General features: G+C 42.5%; 1 protein-coding gene across 1 annotated transcript; it reads left to right on the plus strand.

The window, feature by feature from the left end:
• The first annotated feature begins 1,410 nt into the window (after positions 1 to 1,410).
• foxo3b (forkhead box O3b) lies at positions 1,411 to 25,800 on the plus strand. Its single transcript, XM_060882615.1, has 4 exons — positions 1,411 to 1,958; positions 2,095 to 2,702; positions 20,053 to 21,491; positions 22,676 to 25,800. The coding sequence occupies exons 2-3, from the start codon at positions 2,190 to 2,192 to the stop codon at positions 21,475 to 21,477; spliced, it is 1,938 nt and encodes a 645-aa protein (XP_060738598.1). The 5' UTR covers positions 1,411 to 1,958; positions 2,095 to 2,189; the 3' UTR covers positions 21,478 to 21,491; positions 22,676 to 25,800.
• The last annotated feature ends 230 nt before the right edge of the window (positions 25,801 to 26,030 follow it).

Genomic DNA, 26,030 nt, shown 5'->3' on the forward strand with positions numbered 1-26,030 from the left:
TCTGAGCCATTCTGTACATCAGACAATTAAAAAAGCTTGATGAAGTATGACATCTTGACAAAGAGATACAGAGTGGTATTGTTTGTAATGTTTCACTACACTAAAGAATCACTTCCTGAATCATACTGTATCCATGTATGTAATGTGCAGTGTATCTGAGACGTGTGCATTAAAGGTTAATGACATCATCCCAGTGCCACAAAGCCACTCATGCTTTCTAGTGGACGGATGAAGCTCATTACTATTACATCATGTGTTGGACTCCTGATCATGGCGCACCCTGAAAAAGGATCTTGCAGTGAATTACAGTCTCGCGTTAGCAGGCATTCTTCATTAACCTAACATAACATTTAACATATCATATAACATAACATATAACATAACATAACATGGCGCGCGACCCGATCCCTCGCTGCAGGCGGGTGGCGCGCACAGGTGGAAACTGGTGCGCGCTCTAAATCCGTCACGTGCACGAGCCGTGAGTCATGGTGCTTATCATCTAAAGAGGGGTAAAAAAAAAAACACTTGGTTGTGAACAAAGATGTGCTGGATTGTGGTGTTTGAATGACAGTGAAAAAGAAAAAGACGCAACGCATAATTATTATGACGAAATAATATCTTGAGGTAGAATCAACACAAATTTGTGTGAAATGATTGGTCATCATCACAGAATAGAAGACGCACTGTGTCTTTATTTCTAACAGTATGATGTCACATCTTTGAACACTCTCTCGTGCTGGCAGAAAAGGGGGTGTGTCAGGAGCTTTTACAGCGGTACATGGGATTAAAGGGCCAGCATAGAGCACTACAGTATGCCAAAAGTACCTGACCGTACATCTTAATGTCAATGATGCATGACATCCCTCTCCAGATTTATATACATTTCCTTTACTGTTATAATAACCTGCTCCGTTCGAGTTCTTTGTGCACAGGGACATTGTCATGCTGGAACAGTATCCACTGAAGGGAAAGCAAACAATTGCAGAGGCAAAATAACAATTGCGTGCTTCCAAATGTTTGTCAGATGTTTAGGTTGGTGAGATGGTTAGTGACCACATGCTTCCGGTCATGTACACTAGGCATTACTATGCCTATTGCACACATTGCATGACATGACATGAAATGCTGTACTGTACTTAGCACACAAATGCAGTTTGTATTCTACTAAACGCACGTCAATAGCTTGTCAGATGTGCATGTACACATAATCTTCATTCTCATGCAACTTGCACTATATTTGGCAATCTTAGGCTTGTCTGAACATGCCCTCGTGCGCGCGCTCGGGGTACTTCATGGGCCATGGCCCTTTAAAAGGCGATCCCACGCGCAGAAAAGGGAGGAGTGGATGGAGGGATGGAGGGAGGGAGGGAGGGAGGAGTGCGTGCGTGACGGGTTTAGTCTCCCTTTCTCTCTCTCGCTTTCTGTCTGTCTCTGCAGTCCTTTGTATAAGTTGTACAGGAGCTGGTTTAGTACTGAAGAGTGTCTGATCTACAGTAGAGTACAATAGAGTGCAGTTAAAGAGCACTGGGTGGTTTTTTGTTTGCTTGCTTGCTTTTTCCCGATCGCGAGATAAACTGAGTTTTTTCTCTTTCTATTTTGCACAGCATTCTCTTTTGTGAGTGAAAAGAAAAGCTGAGAAGCGAAACCAAATGACTAATACGAGTAGTAGTGATCTCCCGGATTTCTAGATCTGACGCTGCGCGTTTTTTAATATTATTATAATTAGTTTTGTTTTATTTTGAATGTAGTTCTGGTCCTCTAGAGAGCTCGTGGAGATTTGACTGAATGGGATGGTTTTAGTGACGTCTCAGCGCTGTGTTCTTGGCTGTTGGCGACGTGCGCATGAGATATACAGCTGCATTACATCAGTGCTCTGTGTGAGCTCGAGCGCGCCGCAGGAACGGGGTCCGGTGTACGGCGGGGAAGGGCTGCGGGATCTGAACGGGACCCGGTGAACGGTGTGTGTGTGTGTGTGTGTGTGTGTGTGTGTGTGTGGGTTTGGAATATAACAGCCATAGCGCACAGTTCTGCCGAACGCGCGTGCCTTCTCTAACCTAATTCGAGTGTTTTTTCCTCTCTTGACGTTCTCTACAGATTGTACGAGCGCGTTCATGGCACGCCACCTTGAAAGCATCTAAACTTGCACAGAGGAGCTCGTGCATAGATAGTCTACAAGTTCTGACGTCTCCATGGCTGAGACAACATCCACCGAGCCTCTGTCCAGTCTGGAGGTGGCCATAGACCCGGACTTTGAGCCTCAGAAGCGCCCGAGGTCATGCACTTGGCCGCTGCCGGAGTCCAGCTTGGCGAAACCAGAGGCCAACGACACGTACATCATCCCGGAGGAAGAGGATGATGAGGAGAATGCAATGGCTGTCAGCGTGAATGAAGACGACGGCAGGCCCGACGGGCTGAGCTCGAGCGGAGATCAGGATCAGGATCAGGCGGGATCGCAGAGGCAAGTCGAGGCTGCAGCGCGCGCTGCTGAGCTAAACGGACAGGGGGTGCAGCAGCAAACCCCACGGAAGTCCTCGTCTCGCAGGAACGCCTGGGGTAACCTTTCCTACGCAGATCTTATCACAAAAGCCATAGAGAGCACGCCGGACAAAAGACTGACCCTCTCCCAGATTTATGACTGGATGGTCAGAAATGTCGACTATTTCAAAGACAAAGGAGACAGCAACAGCTCTGCTGGCTGGAAGGTACGTAGGCACTACAATCAGAATCCATTTGATACATGTTTTTCTCATACACGTTCACGCTAAGGTGCTCATGCAGAGTACACCGCGATTGCCACAACCAAAACAAAAACAAAAACAAAAGGAACACATGTTCTGGCGCGCGCGAGCGTCTCAAGACGGACGGGCGCGGGCGCGCGCGCGCTTCCAGCACAGCGACAGGAGCGCCCGCGTGACTAAGGCAGCAATGCTTATGACATCATATATAAACAAAGCATATTTTTACAGGTTTAAATATTTGCCGAATTCATTGTTCGAAGGATACACACACACACACACACACACACACACACACATATATATTTATATATAGGTAGGATTAATTTCTAATGATCTATAATTTAGATGATTAAACACATTGTTAAGCTGTAATAACTTGCAAAAACAAAAAAGAAAAAAAAAGTTTCACGTGAACTGACGAGGCCTTTTGTGAGTGTTATGGCTTGCATGACATAAGACACAGGAAGTTATTATCCTGCCCAGACCACACCATGATCATAATTCTGCAGTAATTAACACTTAATGACACACACACCTCCACAGATCTCTATTGTGCGAAATGCCTGTAGGCGGATTTGGACCTTCACGTCAATAATTCTTATGAAATTTTCTTTAAAAGAAAATGGGTATGTTTCCTATTTCTGCAGCATGGCCAGTTTAAAGAAAACCTGCCTGGACATGTTCCTGTGAAGGTTGTTCTCATGTTGTTCTGCACACATCCTGCCTAAAGGTGGCTGTAGACTAGACAACTTGTTTAAATCAAGATGAAGAACCTCAAACACCTTAGTTCTCTTGGAGGATCTACTATTTAGGTGACTAGCAGATAGTAAAGATAGCTAGCTTAAAGCATTAAAGGGTAAATTATGGACTGCATTAGGTAAAGTTACAGATTAGCTCGGACTCGCTAACGTTCTGTAGTTTCTTTAACACAAAGAGTGAAAATTCTTTCATTTGGTTTGTCTTTCCTACATATATTTAACCATTTCTCATCTTGATCCTATTTTTTTTTTTTAATGCAGGTTTTCACTACTGTTTTTTTTTTGTTTGTTTGTTTGTTGGTTTTTGGACCGGTTCACTTAATGACTCTGATAAACATTTTCACAATTTACTCAGACCTTCTTTGTAGCACCCCCACAAAAACTTAAAAATAATAATCCCATGTTTAAGGTCATCAATTCATCAGTAAATGAATCAATCAAAATGAGTGGGCAATTTCACCAAAACCTCCAAGAAGATCAGATGCATAAAATCTGAGGTAGCAAAAGCTGTGTTTCTGCATCGATGGCCACTGAAGGTCAGAGTTAATGAGGAACAACCTGGGATCAGTGTTCATGGATCCTTAAAATTTAGAGTGAAAACACCAGAGATGGCCATAAAAGCTACACTTCATTATAATCTTTGTTGTGTGGTGGAATTTAACCGGAATCCTCAGATTTGGCCACTTACACTTTCGAATCTTATGAATCTGGCTACACATATTGAGTAGAGATTTCACAACACAGCAAAGATGGCAAAGATGTACCTTCAGCATGGATTGTTGTTTAGATCGCAGCTATAACTATCAATAAAACTGCTACCGGTTCACATGGACGTTTTTCCTTTCTTGAATATAATCTCTGTGGGAGTCACACAGACAACCATATTCATGGTCTGTTTTTATTTTTATGGTAAAGTGTCAAAGTCATATTCCTGCAATGACAAGCACTGAAGCCTTAAAGAGAAATACAGTCAAAGCTCTTCATGTGTACATGAGTCAAAACCAGGTCTTGTGTAAACAAGCGTCTATCTATAGATTCCTCTCTTTGGAGCATATGATCAGACATTTGTTTTTAGTTTGGTCAGGTCACATTGGAGAACACAAACCACCTTAGATGAGTTTTGATTGTGCCATAGCGTGCACACACTGTGCTTCGGATAGCATTCGTTCTTCTGTTAGTGTTTGAGAGAAAGAAAGAAATGGAGAGACAGAGAGAAAGAAATAGATGAGTGTCCTGTGCACTGCGAAACAAATTCCTTCCTAGAGCTATTACTGAATGTTTGGCACAGTGCCATCATGTCATATTATACCTAGACAAATTTTTAAAAATTGAGGTGTGTCTCTTTACCACAGAGGGTGTGTATGTGTGGAAATTCTGCCCCGGCGATATAATTATCCTATTAGGGTAGGTCTGCTTTAACCTGCGTGAATTAGACACACACATGAGTCTAATGAGCGTATCTGGACGTCATGACTGACTTTCCTTTGTCTGGTGGGATCTGCTGCAGTTGGAGAAGAGGGGGTGGGGCAGGACAGTCAGGGGTAGTATAGGTAATAATGCAGCACTCATAAAGTCGCAGTCGGTGAAAAGATATGGAGCTATGCAGTGCGGAATGCCCAGTTGGCACTCTTCTTTTAATCCGTCACACACGCTGTTGTGTGTAGGTGAAGTCGTAGCAGGGTGAAGGATCATTTATTGATTTAACATTCGTATAACATTTGATTTAACCTGCGTATGCTAAATGCATCATGCATGGAAGAACTTATATATTTTCTCTTTGTGTATTTTGGGACTTTTGGGCCCCTGTAAAAAGTCATAGCCCCGATCATAGAGAGTTTGAATCACCTGCTGCAATGCAATGTGTATCTCCTGCCTCTTCAATCACCAAGCTTGCAAAAAAAAGTGTATACCAATTGAACAAATCCATGTTAGTGGAAATGCAGCATGTAGCATGTGCTCCTAAGTAAATAATGTGTTCTTTTATAACATCATGTGATTGGTGGTTTCTTGCCATGGTTGCCCATGTGTGGTATAATTTCACAAGAGGGTGAGGTGGTGTGGGCACCTGTCAGGCTGGCACTGCTACCACAAAGCATTTGTGTTTTGTGTGTGTGAGCAAGGGTGTTTTTTTTTTTCCAGCCAGGATAGTCATAGGTTTTTCAGATGGCCTTGTGTTGCCATGGTAACCCACAGAACCTTAGATGACAGGGCTCCGAGAGTACGGTTCCATTTCCATCCAAAATTTTTAGAATATACAAATGTGTCTCTGTTAATTACGACTGCAATTATTCATAGCAGCGGTAACAAGTCGACACCGTTAAATGTGTGTCAGATAAACACACACACTCCTTTGTTTGAAATCATTTCTTGCATCATGGGTTCCTCAGGGTTGTTAAGGGCTCCTTAGGGTTCCGTAGGTTTTTTTAGGGTTCTTCTGGGTTCCTCTAGGTTTGACCTTTACTATAGGTGTATTGGCTAAGATAAACAGCCTCAGGTGTGAATGAGCGTGTGATTGTGTTAGTGGGTGCACAGTGCTCTGTGACACACCTGCGTCCTATACAGGATATATTCCCACCATATTCCCACTGTTCCTGACCCCGGGATCCGGATCCAAATCCAGAATTCCACCCTGATCAGGATAAACCACTTGCTGTAAGCGAGAGAATCAGAATCAAATGTTCCTCCAAGGTCGTGAAAGGTCATACACTGTGGGTGATTCTGACACATCCACTAAACTCCAACACTGCCCCACTACCCCTCCACCCCCTCCACGCTCTGACATAAAGACTTTCTAAGGTGTAATCTGTCGTCATGACTTTGTGTTCTGTACGATTAAGGCTGTCCGCTACGGCAGCGGCGCTGAGGCAAAATGATTCTTGATTAAAAATTAATTGACTACCATGAAGCTAGCGTTCTGTGTCAGGAGTTCCTGATGGCGGCGATGAAAAGAAACAACTCTGTCTTTAAAAAAAAAAATGAAAAAATGAAGTCGCTCTTCAAAGACACCCCACAGTCTAATTCGGACCAGGACCAGGTGGATGATTACTGCTTAAGCAGGTGGTATCTGGGTTTTCAGTGAGATCTTCATTAACATCAGGTCAGATTAAAGAATCAGAGATACTTTATCTTAAGCTCCGTTTTCTTTACCCCTTGGTTATTCTCTCTTTTTACTGTTTCACATGTTTTAAGTAGGAACAAAGGGCAACTGAGGCATGTCTCGTGTGTGGCTCATGTCCTAAATCATTCCTGGGCAGCATAAAGATCTAGTGTTACGATCTCCAGGGAAGAGCTGAGCTAAGCAGAGCTGGACAAAGAGAACAATGGAGTGAGCAGGGTACTGTATGTCAGTGGACGATGAAGATTGATGACGTTTGCGTAGTTTTTTCCCAGCTTTGGTTTGTCGATCGAGATATAAAATGTCGTTAATTCGCTCCCTTTATTCTGGGAACTGCGACATTCCTGTTCGCTTGCTTTTTTTTCTCTCGCTCTGCGGCAAAACAAATGGCTGTTTTATTCACAGTAGCCACATGCAAGTATGAAATTTGACAGTCAAAGATGCTGTAATGTATACGCCAACTGTCTCTAAACATATAGTGGAATGATCCTCATGGGTCTCCGAGAAGAACTCCGTGAGCCATGCGTCTGTGTATAAGTACAACAGATTCGTACTTTTCTAAGCCGAAAAATCTAAATTAAAGTATGTTCCAGATGACTAAAGAGACGTGAGTTGACGGCTAATCAGACTCTGCTGGCAGCTTAGGCTTTCTTGTGTGTAAAGAGGACAGTTTTCCTTATGCTATCTGAGGCGCTTTATCACAGATTTCCACACGTTTTAATGTTTGCACACCTGTTTTTACGGTCGTACACCAAAAGTGCAGCGTCAGAACTCCGGCTGAACTCCTGCAGTAAAGTTTGAGTGGCTGTTCAGTACGCCGGATCTCCTGTTTCACTCTGAGCAGGCGAACAGGTTTGTGCCTGTAACGCTATCAGTGCTTCGACACACACATTGAAAGGCTGCAGCCTGGATCTTGCAGCCGAGTTGCTTTTTGCAGTTAGATTTGTGTCCTTTCGGTTTTGTTCATTCTGCTCTCTCTCTCTCTCTCTCTCTCTCTCTCTCTCTCTCTCTCTCTCTCTCTCTCTCTCTCTCTCTCGTCGCTTTTGCGCTACGAGGTTTATGGGGGCATGAAATTGTTCCAGAGCTCCCAGGCACATTGAGTCCTGCCTTATCCAATCTACTATCTCTCAGTTATGTAGTCTTTCTCTATTTATTTTTCTGCTTGTTCTCACTCTAAATAGCTGACTAAACAGTTTCACACATTTTTATTCGAATTAGTTTGCACTCCCACAATTGTGCTCTCTTATAAGACTTGTTTGGTGCTTTGTTTGGTGCACATATCCATCTGGAGTTTTCATTTTTGCTGCAGTTACAATGTGTAGTTTAGTTTAAATGATAGAAATACGTTTATTAGGAAATATTGCAAATCAGCTGTGAGTCAGAATCAAAACTGTAGAACCAGAGTTGGTTAAACTTTCTGAGAGACTGGGTGGACTGAGTTTTTTGCTCAATCAATCAATCAATCAATCAATCAATCAATCAATCAATCAATCATTTAACAATTCCTATGCTGGACTTTGGTGTTTTTTTGTCTTGATCTCTTCAAATCAGAGATACCAAGATTATATTTAAATGACTAAAAGACATCATAATTAATGGAACACAGTAATTATATTAACATAATAACATGTGGTGTGGTTTAAAAAATAAATAAATAAATAAAATGCATGCACTCTAGATGTGTGAAAGAGGTTCTAATGGTAGTCAGAGCACAGAGCGTGCCTGCATACAGAAAGGCACTAGCGTTAACCCAGGCTTCAATGCACGCACACACACACACACACACACACACATGCTTTACCCTGCATTAAAGTATCTATGGTGCTGTTGCTTCTTAAATGGGCTTGTTAAACAAATTAATGCCAATCCGGTGCATCTACAGAACCGTTCTCACAGTCCCCCATGCAGAGCTCACAGGGTCACAGGCTTGAGCAAGTTCACCTTCCCGTGTCTGTGTACGACCCCCTCCTTGCCCGTTAATCCCCCGTGTGTTCGCCTGTTGAGAGGCTTCTTTCTGCAGCACACAGACCAGCTCAGTGCTCCGGCTGCACTCTTCAGAGCTTCCCTTATTTGTATGCCTAGGTATGAGCGCTAGAGTCTACTCCTCTTTTAGTTTTAGATTTCGATTATATGGTGTTTTCTTCAGTAATTATTTTTTTATATTTCCGAAAAGGATATGTTGATACTACTGAACTGAATGGATTGCAGCAGCAATGATCTCTCCTTCTTCCTTGAAGAGTTTACGTGTTCTAAAATCATATACTGTTTTGTCTCAAATACAAACAGCAGGAAGGACGTTTGATGGGAACTTTACGTTGGGGGGAGGGGGGGGTTCGGGTCGGTTCACACTTTAATTCGTTCATTCAGATCAGTCGCTTTAGAAATTCAATGTCAGTTGACTATTCGATGAAATCAGGGTTCCGGCTCGTGCACACACACAGAAAACGAGTGTTCGTCCGTCGCTTTGTTGCTCGCTGCTGTGCACATGGGTTAAGGCAGGTAGAAATGTGCAAGACACAACGGCACCTTCAGCAAAAGACAGAAATCTAGTGGGGGGTTTTTTTTTCAGTGGGGAGGCCCAGTCTGGGTTCAGGCTTTATCTTTCTCTAGCACATGTAGAAGGCTACAATAGTACAAGCATTAGGGCGAAACCTTGTAGTGTACAGCGCTTCTGTTTTTTTCTCAGATGCAGAGCAGCACCTCTAATTTAGGTCGGAAGCGAGGATTATAGGTGTGGAAGGTGTGGTCACATGACCCTGTAGATTCCTGAAAAGTGGCAAAAGTGAGAGAATGGCGGGTGTTAAAAGTGTCTGCGTGCCGGTACTTTTGACGATGGCTTGTACGCCAACGGGAGACGTGTTGATACTGTAGAATAGTCGATTAGCTGTAATATATTGGAAGCAGAACTTCTCACACGTCGTATAAACAAAGTCTTATATAGAGTATGTCTGATTGGACGCCGGATGCTGATAGATAGACAGACAGACAGACAGACAGACAGATAGATAGACAGACAGACAGACAGACAGACAGACAAGAACATGAGCACTCCAGGATCATTTTCTGGTTGCTGGTGACATCACTGTTTTCCTGAGTAGGCATTTACCCTGATTAATTGACCATGTGGTTTCGTGTCTGTAGTGTATAGGACTGCTTTTGTGTCCAGTAACACAGTGTAAAGTGGATCATGTGTCCAGTATTTTTAGTTCTAGCCCCCTCTCTCTCTCTCTCTCTATCTCTCTCTCTCTCTCTTTTCTCTCTCGTATATACGAGGTTAATGTGTCTTTCCCGTCTCCTTCTATTTTGTTTGTTTTGCTTTTCTTTCACCTAGTATTTCTTTCCCTCTTTCCCCCTCCCCGCTTCCTGCAGCTGTGGCTCTGCCGATGGTTCAGAGGTTTTTCCATGAAAACACAAAAAGCTGCATGCACAAAAGAAAAAAGACCAAATCTCAGATTACAACTGGTTCTATGCAGTGATGCTTTGCTGATCAGAAATTGTAGTCATGTGGAATTTACTACAAATAAGTACATTTAAGGTAAGGGATCTGCAGAGCTTTGCGTAAATATTCACCCCTTGACCTTTTCCACTGAGGGTAATTGGGATTATGATCATGAGTGTGCATGAAGTAACTCGTAATATTGAGGGATCTGGTGCCAACATGTTGGATGGAGCATATTGTTCCTTGAAAAGAGGAAAGGATTTAGAAGTAGTTTCGGTTATTATCCTAAAGTGTGACCAAAAGAATACGAGCCAAGACGACAACGTCTGGCAAAAGCCAGGAGAAGCAACCACATTAGAAAATGTTGCACTAATGTCTTGGTGTATAAAGATTAGAGATGCAGTAGTAGTCAGGTGCCTGGTCATGTGGTCACATGGTCATGCGAAGAGTTCTCAGTGTGTATATGTGATTACACTGGGTAGAAGAGTCAGGCAATCATAGAGTAATCTGCTCGCTGCACGTAATTACATCAACCACACCATCACACACAGATACCATGACCATGTGAGGAAGTGTCGAGAAAGAGTGAGAGAAAGATTAACCGAGTGAAAGAAACAGAAACGTATTGAGGTCAGATGATAAAAACGGGTAAAAAAGAGCAAAGGTAGCAACTCCCAGCAGATGAGGGAAGCATTTTATCAGCCTGATCTTTATCACCTTTCTCTAATCAGATGGCTTGATGGAGTCACCAGACTGTGTGACCTTGAACGTCGTGGTGTTTCACCAGAAACGTTTCTGTTCTGCTCGCTTTACAGTACATCGTTCTCAGTGTGACAGAAAAAGCAAGCGTTAGATAGAAGAGCAGAGTGCTGGATCACTACGTTAATGAATCTAAGACTGAAGTGTTTAGGAATTTGACGAGACTGAAACCAGTATCTGCTCAGTTCACACCGCTGACTGTATAATTAGAAAGAAGTCTAGGCGACAGGACACGCAAAAGAAATGTGTGTATGTGTGTGTGTGTGTGAATGGTGGAGAAGGGGCATGGTCTTTGTGTTAATTTTTCTAAACGCATCTCGTTGTTAGTGTCTCTCGATCAAGCTCCGTCTCTATGGCTTCTAAGTGTTTTCTGTGACGCCCCGTTTCCCCTCTTTCGTACTCCATTTTCAGACCCTTTCTCTGTTTCGCTCTGTAAACCTTGTGGAGAATCGAAGAGCTGATGTGATTGGTTAGATGGCACTCCGCCCCCGCATGTGACTGGCTGGAACATTCAGTGGGCCACTCAGCGCTGTGGAAGAGTATGTAGGTCAGTGTGTGTGTGTATGAGTGTGTGTGTGTGTGTGAGTGTGTGTGTGTGTGTGTGTGTGTGTGTGTGTGTGTGTGTGTGTGTGTGAGAGCCGTGACCGTGTACCCTGGCAGTCCTCCAGCTCACTCCTTCAGAGAGAGAAAGAGAAGAGTAGAGAGGGGGAGGGAGAGAAAGAACCACAGAGAGTTGACGGGGAGGCCTCCTACACTCCAACTGTAACTCACAGAGGGAAAAGAAAAGAAAAGAAGAAAAAAAAAACAGCTACAGTGTCTTCAATTTTCAATTTCTAAAAGCGTTTGTGTAGAATTTTGCGTTTGGTTTCAAACGACGCGATCGTGAATCAGTCAAAGATGAAAAAAAAAACAGGATGCCTATGCAGAGGGTGACTTGTTACTATGGTGACAGGTCAAACTGCCGTTCTTCAAACTGGTGCCTTCTTTTTTCGTTTTCTGCTCGTGTTACAGGCTGCTCCTTCTGCGTGTGTACCTCTTTCTCTTTCCAAATCCCACAGGAAGCGATTTCCTCTGAGAGTTCCGGGCCCTAAATTTGTCCTTTTCTTTCTGGCCTGAACATGTAAAAAAGTGTGACATGGTACATGAGGCTTTAGTGGATAAAACCACCTGCAAAAACACACACACACACACACACACACACACACACACACTCAGACACACAGACATCAGCACAAACTTGAGCTGTGACTTCTGTTGTGTCATCACACAACAGCTGTCTAGACCATAAAGCCACTCTGAACTCTCATGAGCTTTGCATTGTGCAGTATGCATGCATGCTTTATAAACCCACACACACACACACACACACACACACACACACACACACACACGGTAAAGGCCTGTCAGAGAACTTAATGCTCAGCCAATAAATTATTCACTAATGCTCTGTTCAGCCTTTACCCAGATTTCAGACGGCCCACACGCATATGTGCACCCAGCCTCTCTAAAGACGTGTGAAGAACTTCAGTGTGCAGTTCAGGAAGACGACGTTAACCTAGAACACCACACGCTTTGCTATTTATAACCCAGATAAAATGCAGAAGTAGTAAGAAGGTTTTTGCCAATCGGGTTCGGTGCAGCTTTGCGGTCTATTAGAAGAGTCACAGAAGTCTTCCTTAAGTCTTCTTAAGCCCGTGGTGTGAGAAGGCTGTATTTACACAGGGACTCGGTTACATGCTTAAACACACAGAAAAATGTACAGAGAGAGGGAGAGAGAGGTGTGTCAGGAAAGTCAGGAACAGGGACACACCTTCTGAACAAACCAGAAGACTAAAGCGTCTACAAACTGGCTGACTGCAGCATTGTGATCAGACCAACATGTCTGTGTGTCTGTGTGTCTGCAAGAAAATATAAACATACTTCCCTCCCCCCCCCCCCCCTGCCTATCTAAAAGCTCGGTGACTCAGCGATTGTATGCAACACATGATGTTATAGATAGGAGATTTTTGCATGTAAGAAAACATTTATTTTCTCAGCGACTGTTGCACTTTTGGAGCTTTGTGTGTGTTTGTTCGTCGTACATCTAAGCTCCCAGGTGCGCTCGCACGCTCGCGTCTGGTTGTAAAGCGATCCGTTTTGCACAAACCCCCAGACAAACGAACACGAAGCTCTGAGATCGGTGTTATTGTAGGGTTATTATACGAGGCCTCGGGAGGGTGGAGGCGAGTGTCGAGGATTTCTGCGTAACAGCGCTGTTGCTTTGCAGGTTTTTCAAGTCAGCCGAACAGCTCGTCTTTTTTTCTGTTTTCAACAGAAGAATTAACAAGGCAGTCAGTGTTTCATCACCTTGCTCACACGTCTGTTTTTTTAAGGCTCTTTAGTTGAAATCTGGCGTATTGTTTGGCGAAACATAGCGTATGAAATGGTGCTAGTTTCTTCGTAAATGTTTGAGATGAACAGGGTAGAAAACTCCAGCCAGAAGTGTGTAACTGTTTTGGCCTGGGTCCAACCTCTGTGTGTGTGTGTGTGTGTGTGTGTGTGTGTGTGTGTGTGTGTGTGTGTGAGAGAGAGAGAGAGAGACAGAGAGAGAGAAAGAGTGATATTTTGGCACCGTGCCAGAAAGCTCCCTAAGGCGAAAGAGAGGTTACTTTTACGATTTTGTTCAGGTTTTTATCACTAATTCAGATTAGCAGCTCACATGACACTGTTCCTTCTCGTTCGCTTCAGGAATTGAATTCAATCAGACAAACCAATATACTTGTCAAGTCTATTTAATATTTCTATTTTTAAAAGCTCGTCATTATCCGTGCCAAAAGTTTGTCTGAGTTTTTGAAGAAGTACGAGTTCCAGAAAAACTGAAAATCCCTCACTAAATTCGACTCAGCGACTTTCACTACTGTTGTTTAGATTTTTGCGTCGACTCGTTTTGTTGATGTGAAAAAAGAAAAGAAAGAACCGACTCCGATGGCTGGTGAGGGATTAGAAGAAGAGCGAGGCGAGAAAATCAATACTGGAGCGTGAGCTGGGGCTCGGAGCGCTCGTTTGAGTTTGATGGGTTTCAGTGGGTTTCATCATGCCTCTGAGCTTCGCTACTAAAAACGTGCCTCACAGAGCAAGAACAAAGAGAGAGAGAGAGAGAGAGAGAGAGAGAGAGAGAAGGAAACAGCAAGTAAATAGTGCAAGGGGAGGGACAGAAGAGTGACAAATTGGAGTGTCGTGTCTGCACCGCTGCTACACAATCCAAACGTGCAGAAAGTCCGAGGAGTTTTGTTTACAGTTTAACACAAAGCTCTTTTTTTTTTTATCGATCGGGAAAAAAAAAAAAAAAAAACCTGATGCAACAAACTCTTTAGAGCGTGCAAAGCGCTCGCTCGCACATCATACAGTCATGAATTTTATTGTGTCGCCATCATCTGTCCACGTGGGTTTGTGTTTGCTAATTCATTACTCAGCACAGGCAAATATGAGTGGTTTTGTGTGTGTGTGTGTGTGTGTGTGTGTTTCTGCACCATGCTGCTGAAGTTGCTCGCACCAAAGCAAACATCTCCCCAGACCGAAAGCTCTACAGCGTCTCGGCTCGGGGTGAAGCATGTGCGTGTTGGTGGATGTGTGGCTTCATGTCTTTTTTTTCCTTCTTCATGCTGCCACGTTGTAGCAGAAACAGGAAGTCATGTGACTTGAAAGTCAAGGGAATAGGAACTAAGAGACGTGTGTGTGTGTGTGTGTGTGTGTGTGTGTGTGAAAGAGAGAGAGGGATGAGAATTGCTGCTGCAGCAGAAAATCCCATGACATGCGATTATACTGCGACTGTACTCTTTCTGTCCGTTTCCCTTTTTTCCGCTCCGTTATGTTGTTAGCTGGATCCTGACACACGACTAACACTAACACTGACAAACTTTAGCTCTTCATTCAGATTCGAGGCTTAAGATGACGAAGCTCGTGTATGAGACCTGACCTGTGGAGCTGTCAGCGTGGCGCTGCTGGAATCTCTGCTGCGTTTATGTCCTGCTGTGTAAAGCCGTGATTCCCTAAGGAAAAACAAAATACAGACCAACACGAGGGTGAATATCATGCGGGTTAACACGGCGATATTTTATCAACTGAAATGTGATGCTGAATTCATCCATACATGTGTATCATGGGAAACATCTGTACATCTGTAACATGGGGAAAAAAATTAAAATAAATTATATATATGTGTGTGTGTGTGTGTGTGTGTGTGTGTGTGTGTGTGTGTGTGGAGGTGTGGGCGTGTTCAACCTAGACTGATGAGCTCAGCAAATTAGAGTGTCTCTCTCACACACACGCACACACACACACACACACACATACACACAGAGCGACTGCCTAGTACAGATAAAGCTACGGTTCAGACTCTACAGTAACATTAAAATAGTTTAGATATGAAAATATCAGCTCACACGTCTGTGGTGGGAGAAAAAAAAAAAAAGGTTTCCCTAAAAACCTCCCAACATTTTTAGACCTTTGATGAGAGTTTTTTTTTTTTTTTTGTATTATTATTATTTTATTTATTTATTTATTTTTTGAGAAGAGTTCTTTAAGCATGCTGGTTAGCCAACTCTTTAGACACATGAAAAAAAAAAATACAGCCTCTATTATTGTATTGATTTATTTATTTTTACTGCACCCCACAGAGAAGGTCTGGTGAGTAAAACACAACCTGAGCCACGTCACATACACAACCTCGAAATAAAAAAGTTCACTCCTAATGACCTAGAGGGCAGCGAGCGACTCGAGTGTGTGAGGACGAAAAACCTTTGTATATCTGTACGTATATCTACACCTCTGCCAACAGAAACTCTGCAGAGACGCCTGGTCAAAGGTCTGATTGAAAATGTCGTCGATATCAGATTTTTTTTGGCAGGTGGAGCAAGAGCTTAAAGAACACAGTGTTCACTTCAACCGGCTCTAAAAATACATTTGTGTCGCCCAAAGTTTATGTATGGGTTTATGTGTGCAAGAACGCCCAAGGCCATGCAGGGTGTCTGGTTGAGCCCAAGGGATTCTGGGTATCCATTACCATAGGAGGTGCTGGGATTGGTACAGGGCAGTGGGACGGCAAGCGGGAAGTGGATGGAGCAACAGGGAAAAGACATATGTGTGTGTGTAGGCATTAGTCGTGTTTAGCAAAGTCTTAAGCTCTTGTTTCATTTTGTAGCCTCACCCAAAGAGTTTAAGGGAGCTGCATTTCTTTTGGGTCCTGATGGTACTTGAGGTTGAGCTCATGACACGTCGTCTCACAGACATTTATCAGCTGTTGACAGGAAGGGAGCATTTAGCCTTTTTCCTGATTAGGGGGAAGAAGGCGCCTCCTCCCGCTCGATTGGTCAGATAGGTGAACAGGAAGACTGCTGAAACAGCTACGAAGAAATATTCACACATTTGATATGTCTGTAGGAGATTTTTCTGAGTTATACCTCAATATATGTCATTATGGTAAAATATCTTCATTGTTTTGACTCTTTTTTTTTCCCCCTTCTGACTATCGGAGTCAGGAATCGTTGATGAGAGCCGTAACTTTTTGTTAATGGATTTTCACACGTAGTCTCTTTCATACTCAGATAAAGCGAATGAATGGATCGTGACGGAAGGGTGGAAAATAAATGAAAAATCAAAGCTTAAGAATAAGAACATTGAGGGGATTAACTGTGTCTGAAACCAAAGCGCTGGCTTTCGGTACAAGTCTCCTGTTCTTTCTTCATTCTCTGCTTTCCTCCAGCTTTTTTTTTTTCTTCTTTTTTTTCTCTCTACTGGTTCAGTAAGAGTGCGTGTGTGTGTGTGTTTACACTGGCCAGCTCAGGAGGATGGGACGTGCAGTTCTCTGGCACGCGGCAAAAATGTAAAGCTCCAGAATTGCACGATTTGCACCCAGCTCCTCCCTGATCATTGCGAGTTGTGACATTATCACAATGATGATGTTGCATCTCGGTTGCCCCGGGGATGACAGGAAGGGGTGGAGGGGGGGCTATGAAGTTAGGGGAAAGAGAGAGAGAGAACAGTGCTTAATTGTTTATGTTAGTGCACATGTGAGGACGTGTGATATATCAATCAATTGGACAGCAAAAACACAGTGTGTTTGTGAGAGAGAGAGAGAGAGAGAGAGAGAGAGAGAGAAACAACGTGTCTCTGTGCTAGCCCTCTGATTGGCTAACGAGTGTGGGTTGGAAAGGCCGACGCCCACTCATGAAAAACAGCGTACCGGATTATGCAATGTGTACGTCCTTTCAGACCTATTGATATCACGTTACTATCTCCACCCACATTTTAAAATAAAGTATGGACTAATGTAGTGTTTTTATATCAAGGCAGATATGTTTACACGTTACAATCACTTTTACACGTTGCATACAAACACGCAGACACAAATGAAGATAGACGCCTTATGCTGTCCAGGGGAAATAAAAAAAAGAAAAAAAAAAACATTCACATTTGGTAGTAAGGAATGGAATGTTCTCTTCTACAATCCAGCACATAGAGCAGCTGGGAATGGAGAGAGAAAGAGAGAGAGAGAGAGAGAGAGAGAGACAGTGGGGGAGTGGGGAAGAAAGGGGGGAGAGAGAGCGAGGGTGAGTGGAGAAATGCTTCGTGTTTTTTTTATTTGTGTTTTTGTGAGTCTAAGGTCCCCCCCCCCCCTTTTTTTTTTTTTAAAGGGGAGCGAGTATAAATATCTCTCCTCTACTGTGCAGATTCAGTGCCCGGTCTGAGTTTATTTATAAACTGCCTCCTACATGTCAATGGTACGTTTTACTTCTCTACTCTCTCTCCCTTCTAAAATCTGTCTCTCCATCCCTGATTAAATCAAGTGTTTGGAGAACTATAAATTTTGTGCTGAGGAACAAGGCTCAATAATTATTCCTGGAAATTTAACAGCACACACACACACACAAACACAGAGAAGGTTAGGCCTGCATCTCACAGAAAGTTCACTGTGGAGAAAACTTCTCCTGACAAACCCGCCCCCACACACACATACTGTACACACACAGGACACACATAACCTTGCGCTAAGTTCGAGAAGTGGTGTATGTGTGTAAGGGTGCTTTGCTTTTCGTTGTTATGATGCATGTGAATTCTACCAAGAGACTAAGAAAGGATTAGTCGCCGCTATGGAATACACGCACACATAAACAGACTGAGTCAAACACACACACAGATTTATTTTTTTTTCCATCACTGATTATGTCATCAGGTCCCACTAGGAAAGTAAAATTGGTGATATCATCTCCTCTACATCTCCTTTCTTCCCTTTGAAATGGATGAAATACTCCAGAGATTTAGTTTGTATCAAATAAGACATTAACTAGACGTGTAGGTTGGACTCGAGAGCGTTTCTGAGTTAGATAAAGCACGCACTGTGAAAGAAAGTTAGGAATGTACGCTGACTTGTGGGTGAGGGCCAAAGTCAGGTCAGTGAAAGCATCCAATCAGCTGAGGAAAAGCGCCAGTGTAGAGGCTCTTATTGTGCACTCTGGCCTTGACACCACAGTGCTGCCGTTTTGCTTACAGCATTGTGGAGTTTCCCTATGAGCGAGTCAGCGTGTTCTGTTTGGACATACGCTTATTCCTGATGAGTGTCGGTGCAGTAACCAAGAATCAGGCCACAAAAACAGGACAAAAGTTTGACCTTTAAGACCTTTAGCTTCGTTTCGATTGGCCGAATGTATGTATTAATCACATCATGATGACTTTGCTTGCTCTGACAATAAAAGTAGAGTGAAGTTAAAGACGTATGCACGCATGCGTGCATGTGTGTGTGTGTATGTGTGTGTGTGTGTGTGTGTGTGTGTGTGTGTGGAGTGTGTGGCTGCTGACATTGATAGATTGTTACCACATGTTGCTGAAGGACAAAAAGGCCTCTGTGTTCCAGAGAAATTCAATGTGCAGCTGGGCTCTCAGTTAACAGCCCTATACACGCAAAACACACACACACACAATTAAAATCACTATTGTACTGGAGAAACACAGACCAACTCAACCGTTAAAGTAACTGATTTCAGGTAACTGATTGAATTTTGTATTCCCAGCTTTTGATACACTCAGGATCTAGAACAGAATAAATATGTGTGACTCTCTAAACAACATATTTTTGTGTTCTTTTAGGAGTTAATGAAGGTATGTGTATATATAAATGTGTGTGTGTGTGTGTGTGTGTGGTACTACATTTGCTTGTACCACACCTAGTGTGTGGGTGAAAGTATAAATCCAAACACTTGTCTGCCTTGGGCTTGGTGTTTTGATGTGATTGGGAGAAATTCGGTGAAAGAGTAAGCCTCTTAATTTTAATTACTCCCAGCTTGATTTTTTTTTTTTAAGGAAAACCAAAAATGCATGCATGAAACGTTTCTGGTAATATACCACAGAGAGAGCGAATAAGCCTTAAGTACTTCATTCACAACATGTTTCTCCGTTGAGATCTTAGTCATTAGCGCCCCTCAGCTCCGTTCCTCCAGTCACATGTGCACATACACACATATATATGCACTCACATGCACAAACAAAGTTTAATGTCCAGAGAGACAGCAGTATTTGTAGTTTTTATATACCTTGGCATATACATGGAGCAGTAGCGTAATCTGCCACTGATCTAGGCACCAAGATCACATTCAGATCCATCAAAAGTAACGTAAAGACGGAAAAAGCTGACTTATAGGTGCAGATATAGTTGGTGAATTGGTTTGTTTCATGTGTTTGGGCATCTGTAATGTTCAGGTTAAGGTGTGTAATGTGGGATTAACATCTACTCTGTTCTATGTGAGCCTCATGCATTGGGAAACTCAGCTGCTGTATCAAACACGGTTGAAGAATGGTATGTCTATAACTGCTCAAAGAAACCTGCTCAACTGCTTCTTATGGGCTTCTTCTAAAAGTTCACCAAACCTTAGCCTTTAGCATAAGACAAGTGTGATGGCCTGCCCTTAAAAAAACAGCGGGTCATGAGCTGCTGCTCAGAGGAAATATCTTTTCCAGTCCTCCAGTACAGTTCCAGAGACATTTTTGTTTATTTCTGTTCCTAGCAAAGCTAAATTGCTCACTCCATTAAAACAAGAAGATTCCTTGTTGCAATTTTTCACACATCACTTCCTCATGTTATTACTTCAGATAGTAAAGAATTGAGTGCAGTTATGGATACACTTTCTGCACATTCATCATTTGTGGTAATAGTAGTTAGCATTTTATTATTATTTAGAAACTGATCTCATTTGTTTCTCTTTCTTGGTACAGAATTCTATCCGTCACAACCTGTCCCTGCACAGCCGTTTTGTCCGTGTCCAGAATGAGGGAACTGGAAAGAGCTCGTGGTGGATGATAAATCCCGAAGGCGGAAGGGGAGGCAAGGCACCACGTCGTCGGGCGGTTTCCATGGACAATGGAAACAAGTACACCAAGGGTGCGCGAGGACGTGCAGCTAAAAAGAAGGCAGCATTACAGGCTGCTCAAGAGGGATCGCTGGAGAATGTGTCTGCTGGGGGTTTGTCCAAGTGGCCAGGTAGTCCTACATCACGCAGCAGTGATGAACTGGATTCCTGCTGGACTGACTTTCGTTCACGAACAAACTCCAATGCTAGCACAATAAGTGGCCGTCTGTCACCTATCCTAGCCAATCCAGAGTTGGATGAGGTTCCAGATGATGAGCTGGACCCACCACTCTCCCCAATGCTCTACTCGAGCTCCAGCAGCCTTTCTCCTCCATCTTCAGCCTCCTCAAACTCCAAACCATGCTCAGCTGAGCTTCCACGGCTTGGCACAATGAACCTCAATGATGGGCTAACTGACAACCTTATCGATGACTTGTTGGACAACATAACACCTGCACCATCAACACAGGCAGGTCAAGATGGATCCACTTTCACTTTTGGGAGCAGCACTTCCTCTCCAGGCTCCTCCTCTTCCTCATCAAATGGTGCCAGTAGTAGTGGAGGGTTTGGTAATTCTATTTTTGGTCCCTCTACTGGAGCGTTACGCCAGACACCCATGCAGACCATCCAGGAGAACAAGCAAACATCTTTCTCAAGCATTTCTCGTTTTGGGAACACCACTCTTCAGGAGCTGCTTAACTCTGACTCTCTAGGCTCCCACAGCCATAGTGATGTCATGATGACACAGTCTGACCCCCTCATATCACAAACCAGTGCAGCTGTTGCTTCTCAGAGTTCCCGTCTTCGCAATGGCCTCATGCACCCTAAAGACCCTATGATGTCATCATTCAGTCCTGGGTTTAAAGGTCAGAGCAGCCTTCTCCAGAACAACAGACATCATCAGGGCTCCAATGTACAGGGACCACTGCACTCGCTCCCCAAAAATGGTCACCCAAGCCTGGCCAATGAAATAAATAATGTAGTATCCGCCAAGCAGCATCTCCAGCAGCACTCCTCCATGTTGCTGAGTGAGGCTTCTGTTTACTCTGGGTTGAATGGCAGTAATGGAATGGGGATTTCAGGAACAGAACGCTTTCCCACAGACTTGGACTTGGACATATTCAACGGGACTCTTGACTGTGATATGGATTCCATAATCAGCTCAGACCTAATGGAGGATGGCGGTCTAGACTTTAACTTTGATGCTTTGGTGCAAAATAACGTCAGCCTGAACCCTGTTGGCAGCTTCAGTGGGACAACACAGTCTACTCAGAGCTGGGTGCCTGGCTGAAAGTGGTTTCAAAGGTCAGTAAGATTTGTGCGCATTTAAATAAAATATAAAATAGTTGCTAAAGGGGGGCACGGTGGCTTAGTGGTTAGCACGTTCGCCTCACACCTCCAGGGTCGGGGTTCGATTCCCGCCTCCACCTTGTGTGTGTGGAGTTTGCATGTTCTCCCCGTGCCTCGGGGGTTTCCTCCGGTTACTCCGGTTTCCTCCCCCGGTCCAAAGACATGCATGGTAGGTTGATTGGCATCTCTGGAAAAATTGTCCGTAGTGTGTGATTGCGTGAGTGAGTGAATGAGTGTGTGTGTGTGCGTGCCCTGCGATGGGTTGGCACTCCGTCCAGGGTGTATCCTGCCTTGATGCCCAATGACGCCTGAGATAGGCACAGGCTCCCCGTGACCCGAGGTAGTTTGGATAAGCGGTAGAAGATGAATGAATGAATGAATAGTTGCTAATGTATTAATGTTTCAATACAATTTAAATGCCAGGAACAACAGTGTACATTCCATTATTAATCCATTTTAATGGAAAATGTTGAATGTATTGCATCCAGTTTCAGTCCTTTGATCTCAAAATTTAATGAAACGTTTAAAACTAAATGACCAGAAGTATGTGCACCCTTGACCATCACACCCATTTGTGGTTTTTCCCCAAACTGTCACCACATAGTTGGAGGCACACAATTGTCTAAAATGCCTTCATTTGCTGTAGTATTAAGATTTCTATTTGCTGGAAATGGGAATAGAATCCCTCTGTTCACAAACATGATCCATGTAGACATGATTTTCCAAAGTTGGTGTATAATTCAAGAGTCCGGCAAAGAAGCTTGAACTTAACTCCACTGAACAACCTTGGGATTAACTGGAATAACGGCTGTGCCTGTCATCCAATTACGCTTCTGAGGTTGAATGGCGAAATCCCCACAGCCACGTTCCAAAATATAGTGGAAAGTCTTTTCAGAAAATTGGAATGGGATGTTTAATACTCAAGGGTCCAGATTCTTTTGGCCATATATTGTATGTTCAAACAGATATCCGAAAATATATAATTGCGAAGTAATTCCAATTTAACAATTTGGTGTAATAACACAAAAGAGACAGCAATTAAGGGACATAGAGAGGTCAAGGACTAATGGGAAAATAACATAAACTGAGACTATGCCATAAATGTCTAACTTATTTATCTTACTCTGTTTCTCATTCAGGCTCCAACTGCATTGCAAAAAAAACCCACACACAAGTTTCCATCCATCACAGACTCATGCCATCCATTGCCAAGCCTGCCGCCAGCAACAAGCACTGGAACCTACACCTGTTTACAGTCTACAGCTACGGAGAATCTTACCTTCAGCGTAGGAAACACACCATCCTGAATGAATGACTATACACTCATAGGAGTTCAAACCAGCTCCCTTATGGACAAATGAGAAAATTCCAATAATTTGACACCTATTTCAGATACTACCCCCCTCCCCACAGGCAAAAAGAAGAATCATTAATCAACATAATGCCTAGCTCAGGGTCTAGGGAATAGATCTTCTGTGACATCCTTATGGTTTGTTGTGAGATGTCACCTTCAAGCACTTACACTTTAATCATTAATCGAAATTAGAATAAAAAATTAATAGGGCAAAGGTCAAATGAGTCTATATAACCCTTGCAAATTTTAAGAAGTAACACTCTGGTGTTCTGTCTTGGTGCACTTTGGATCGATCCTGCCTACAGTTTCAGTTTGGATAGCAGCTTAATAGTTTCTAATTTGAAGTAGTAGCTTAATATCAGAGAACTGAAGTAATACCTTATTGTAGCTCAATATAATAAGAGAAATTACTTACTGTTTGTTTGTACTGTATGTAACTATTGGTAAAAAAAAGAGTAAAAAAGTTATGAGTTATTTGCTCAGTTGTAAATGCTTAGCTGGTGGAAGAATAATCTTTAGCTAATAGTGATGCAGTGTCTGGGCTATGGCATATACTTGTAGCCAAATGATTTGCGAACATTTCCATGCCATACTGGGTGCTAAATAATCAGTGTTGGGCCCTGTGCTTTATGGAGGCCGTGTGTTTTCCCAAGGCATGAAGGACAGAGCATAAACAATTACCATAGCTTATGGCAGCATTCAGTGGTGGGTAGGCTTTCCCTGTGGAAGCCATCTTTACTGAGCAAAAACAATAAGCTATCATTTGTATATTTGCCAAATTACTTGAACATGTTGGAGATGCTGGTAGCCAAAATAAAGTTAAAAAAAAAAAGATAGTTTAATTTAGAGACCTCATAGAGTCTCTATATGCAAACTACATCACTGTGGCTCAGGGTTGAAAGGGGTTACCATAAACATTCAGGTCCCCGTTTAGTTCTAACTGCAACCTGGTTGTATACAATTTCTTAACAGTAAGAAATGTTAAGGGAATGTGTGCATTTATACATAAGCAGCAAACAAAAAAAAAACAAAACAAAAAAAAAAAAGACAAATTTGTTGCTGAGGGTTTGTGGTGGGTTTGTTTTTGTCTCTTAAGCTCGACTTTAATTACAATTGTATAAAAACCACAAAACTCCCCGGTGTTCAGTGTCGTCTCCCTCCACTATGCATGTATGTAAATGTGCATATGCATTGTGTGAAATATGTAAAACATCCTGCTTTAAAGTCATGTAATGTTGTGATGGCACAGTACCAGTTTTGTTTTCAAATATGAAGTATTGAGAATGCGGTGGGGATTAGTTTTTTGTTTGTTTTTGTTTTTTTTTTTTTTGTCAGAGGGGTTCAAACCACTCGTGGGGAGAAATTAAGTCGAGCAAAAAAAAAAACCCAAAATTTTCTAAAAAATCTATCGCCTTCAGATACACAAACTACAGGTGCTGTGTAGGTGTTGTGAAACTGAAAACCTTGTGTAACAGACTTTTTTCTTCTTCTTTGCACAAAAAAAAAAACACCAATCCACAGAGCAACCCATCTAATGGGCCTCACTTATCAATCTTTTAGAGAAGTTGTGTTTAAATCGTTTCACTGCCATGTTTACAAAAAAATTCCCGTAACACCGATTTCCTTTGATCAAGCGTATGTTGATAAATACCAATCACGCGTAATGTGCAAAGCACGTTCAGCTGATTTTGATTTAAACTCCCTAATAGTTCAAGCTCACGGAGGGCTCAAAGTGCAAAATGAGGATAACATGGAGAACGAAAGAAAAGGAACTTCTCAGAAATGGTACAAGCGGAAGTTATATTCAGTTATATTAACACCAATAAAAGTTAGCATTCTTATTCAGCATCTGAAAAGGCTAAAAAAAATAGATTAATTACAGAAACAGTGAATTAGTGTGTGAGGTGAAAAGAAATAGAGACAAAAAGCAAAGAAAAAAAGATTTCTACACTGAATTGGTGGCTGTCTCTTGGGCCCTTGTAGAAATGTGTTGTAAAGGAAACCTAATGAATTCATGCAGAAACCGATGATGTACACTCCACGTTAGGGCAGATTCAGGCCATTGGAGGTTGAGATATAGCAAATCTATAACTTACTGGACAGTATTTCTCTTCCGAATGCACCATTCTCATTATTAACTTTGATTCTCCAAAAATAGTTCTCTAAATGCCCATTCACTGCTAATTACAGTATGTCAAATCTTCCAGTAGCCTCATGCTATCTGATTCGTTGTACATTGGCTACAATGCCATCGTCTCAGTTTATGGATTTGGGCTGGCTTGTGGTAATGCCATAATACGAAACATCTTTTTTTTTTTTTTTTTGCTAATTCTATGCAGCTGAAATAAAACCTACCATCATAATTGATATACAAATCTCCAGTAGCACTTTAGTTCATATCCAGCTTGATAAATGAGGCCCCTTTTTCGGAAAATCGCACAAGCCATGCCTAACGTTCAGGATACACACATTTTTTAAACTTTTTCAAAATATTTTATATTGGCCCTTGTTTTCCAAACAACCTTGCATGTGGTTCTTCTCCTTCTTCTTACTATTATTATTATGATATAATCTTATTTGTGAGAGGGATGGAACAGAGTTCAAGCCCACCTCACTATGTTTCATGGGAATGATAGTTATCCTATTCATAGCCATGTTTAATATCCTCCTAAATCAAAGGTGTTATATGTCCATGCTGAGAATCAGAAATGAGTACCACTATTCTAATCTATTCCTGACTTTATCCCGCTTTCATGTTTCCACATCTATTATCTTTGACCCCTTGACCCTGTAGTAATAACTTCTCTTCTTGATGTTAGTGGGTATTTTTTGCCTGTGTACTCCATTTTGAATTGTAATTTAGTTTATATGAAAATGGTGCGCATGTAAATAAAGCTTGATTGAGCTGTCCGCCTCTGTCCTTTACACGTGACTCATACTGTACTTCACTAACTGATAGTGAGCTTTTAAATGGCTCACTACATAATGAATTTACAAACTAGACTAAATAGCTCTAATAACCCTCCACACACAGACACAATCTCTTACCAAAGGTCAACTTGTTATGTAATGTCAAGGGGAATATTTGTTGTACTAATACTGAGGCATCTGAGCCATTCTGTAAATACTTATTTAAACAC

The sequence above is a fragment of the Tachysurus vachellii genome, chromosome 12, assembly GCF_030014155.1.
Source record: "Tachysurus vachellii isolate PV-2020 chromosome 12, HZAU_Pvac_v1, whole genome shotgun sequence".
In the NCBI taxonomy this organism is placed as follows: domain Eukaryota; kingdom Metazoa; phylum Chordata; class Actinopteri; order Siluriformes; family Bagridae; genus Tachysurus; species Tachysurus vachellii.

Excerpts from the sequence above, each read along its gene's own strand:
- foxo3b (XM_060882615.1), top strand. The coding sequence starts at position 2,190 with ATGGCTGAGACAACATCCACCGAGCCTCTGTCCAGTCTGGAGGTGGCC. Across the intron at positions 2,703-20,052 it reads ACAGCTCTGCTGGCTGGAAG|AATTCTATCCGTCACAACCT; the intron begins GTACGTAGGCAC and ends TTCTTGGTACAG.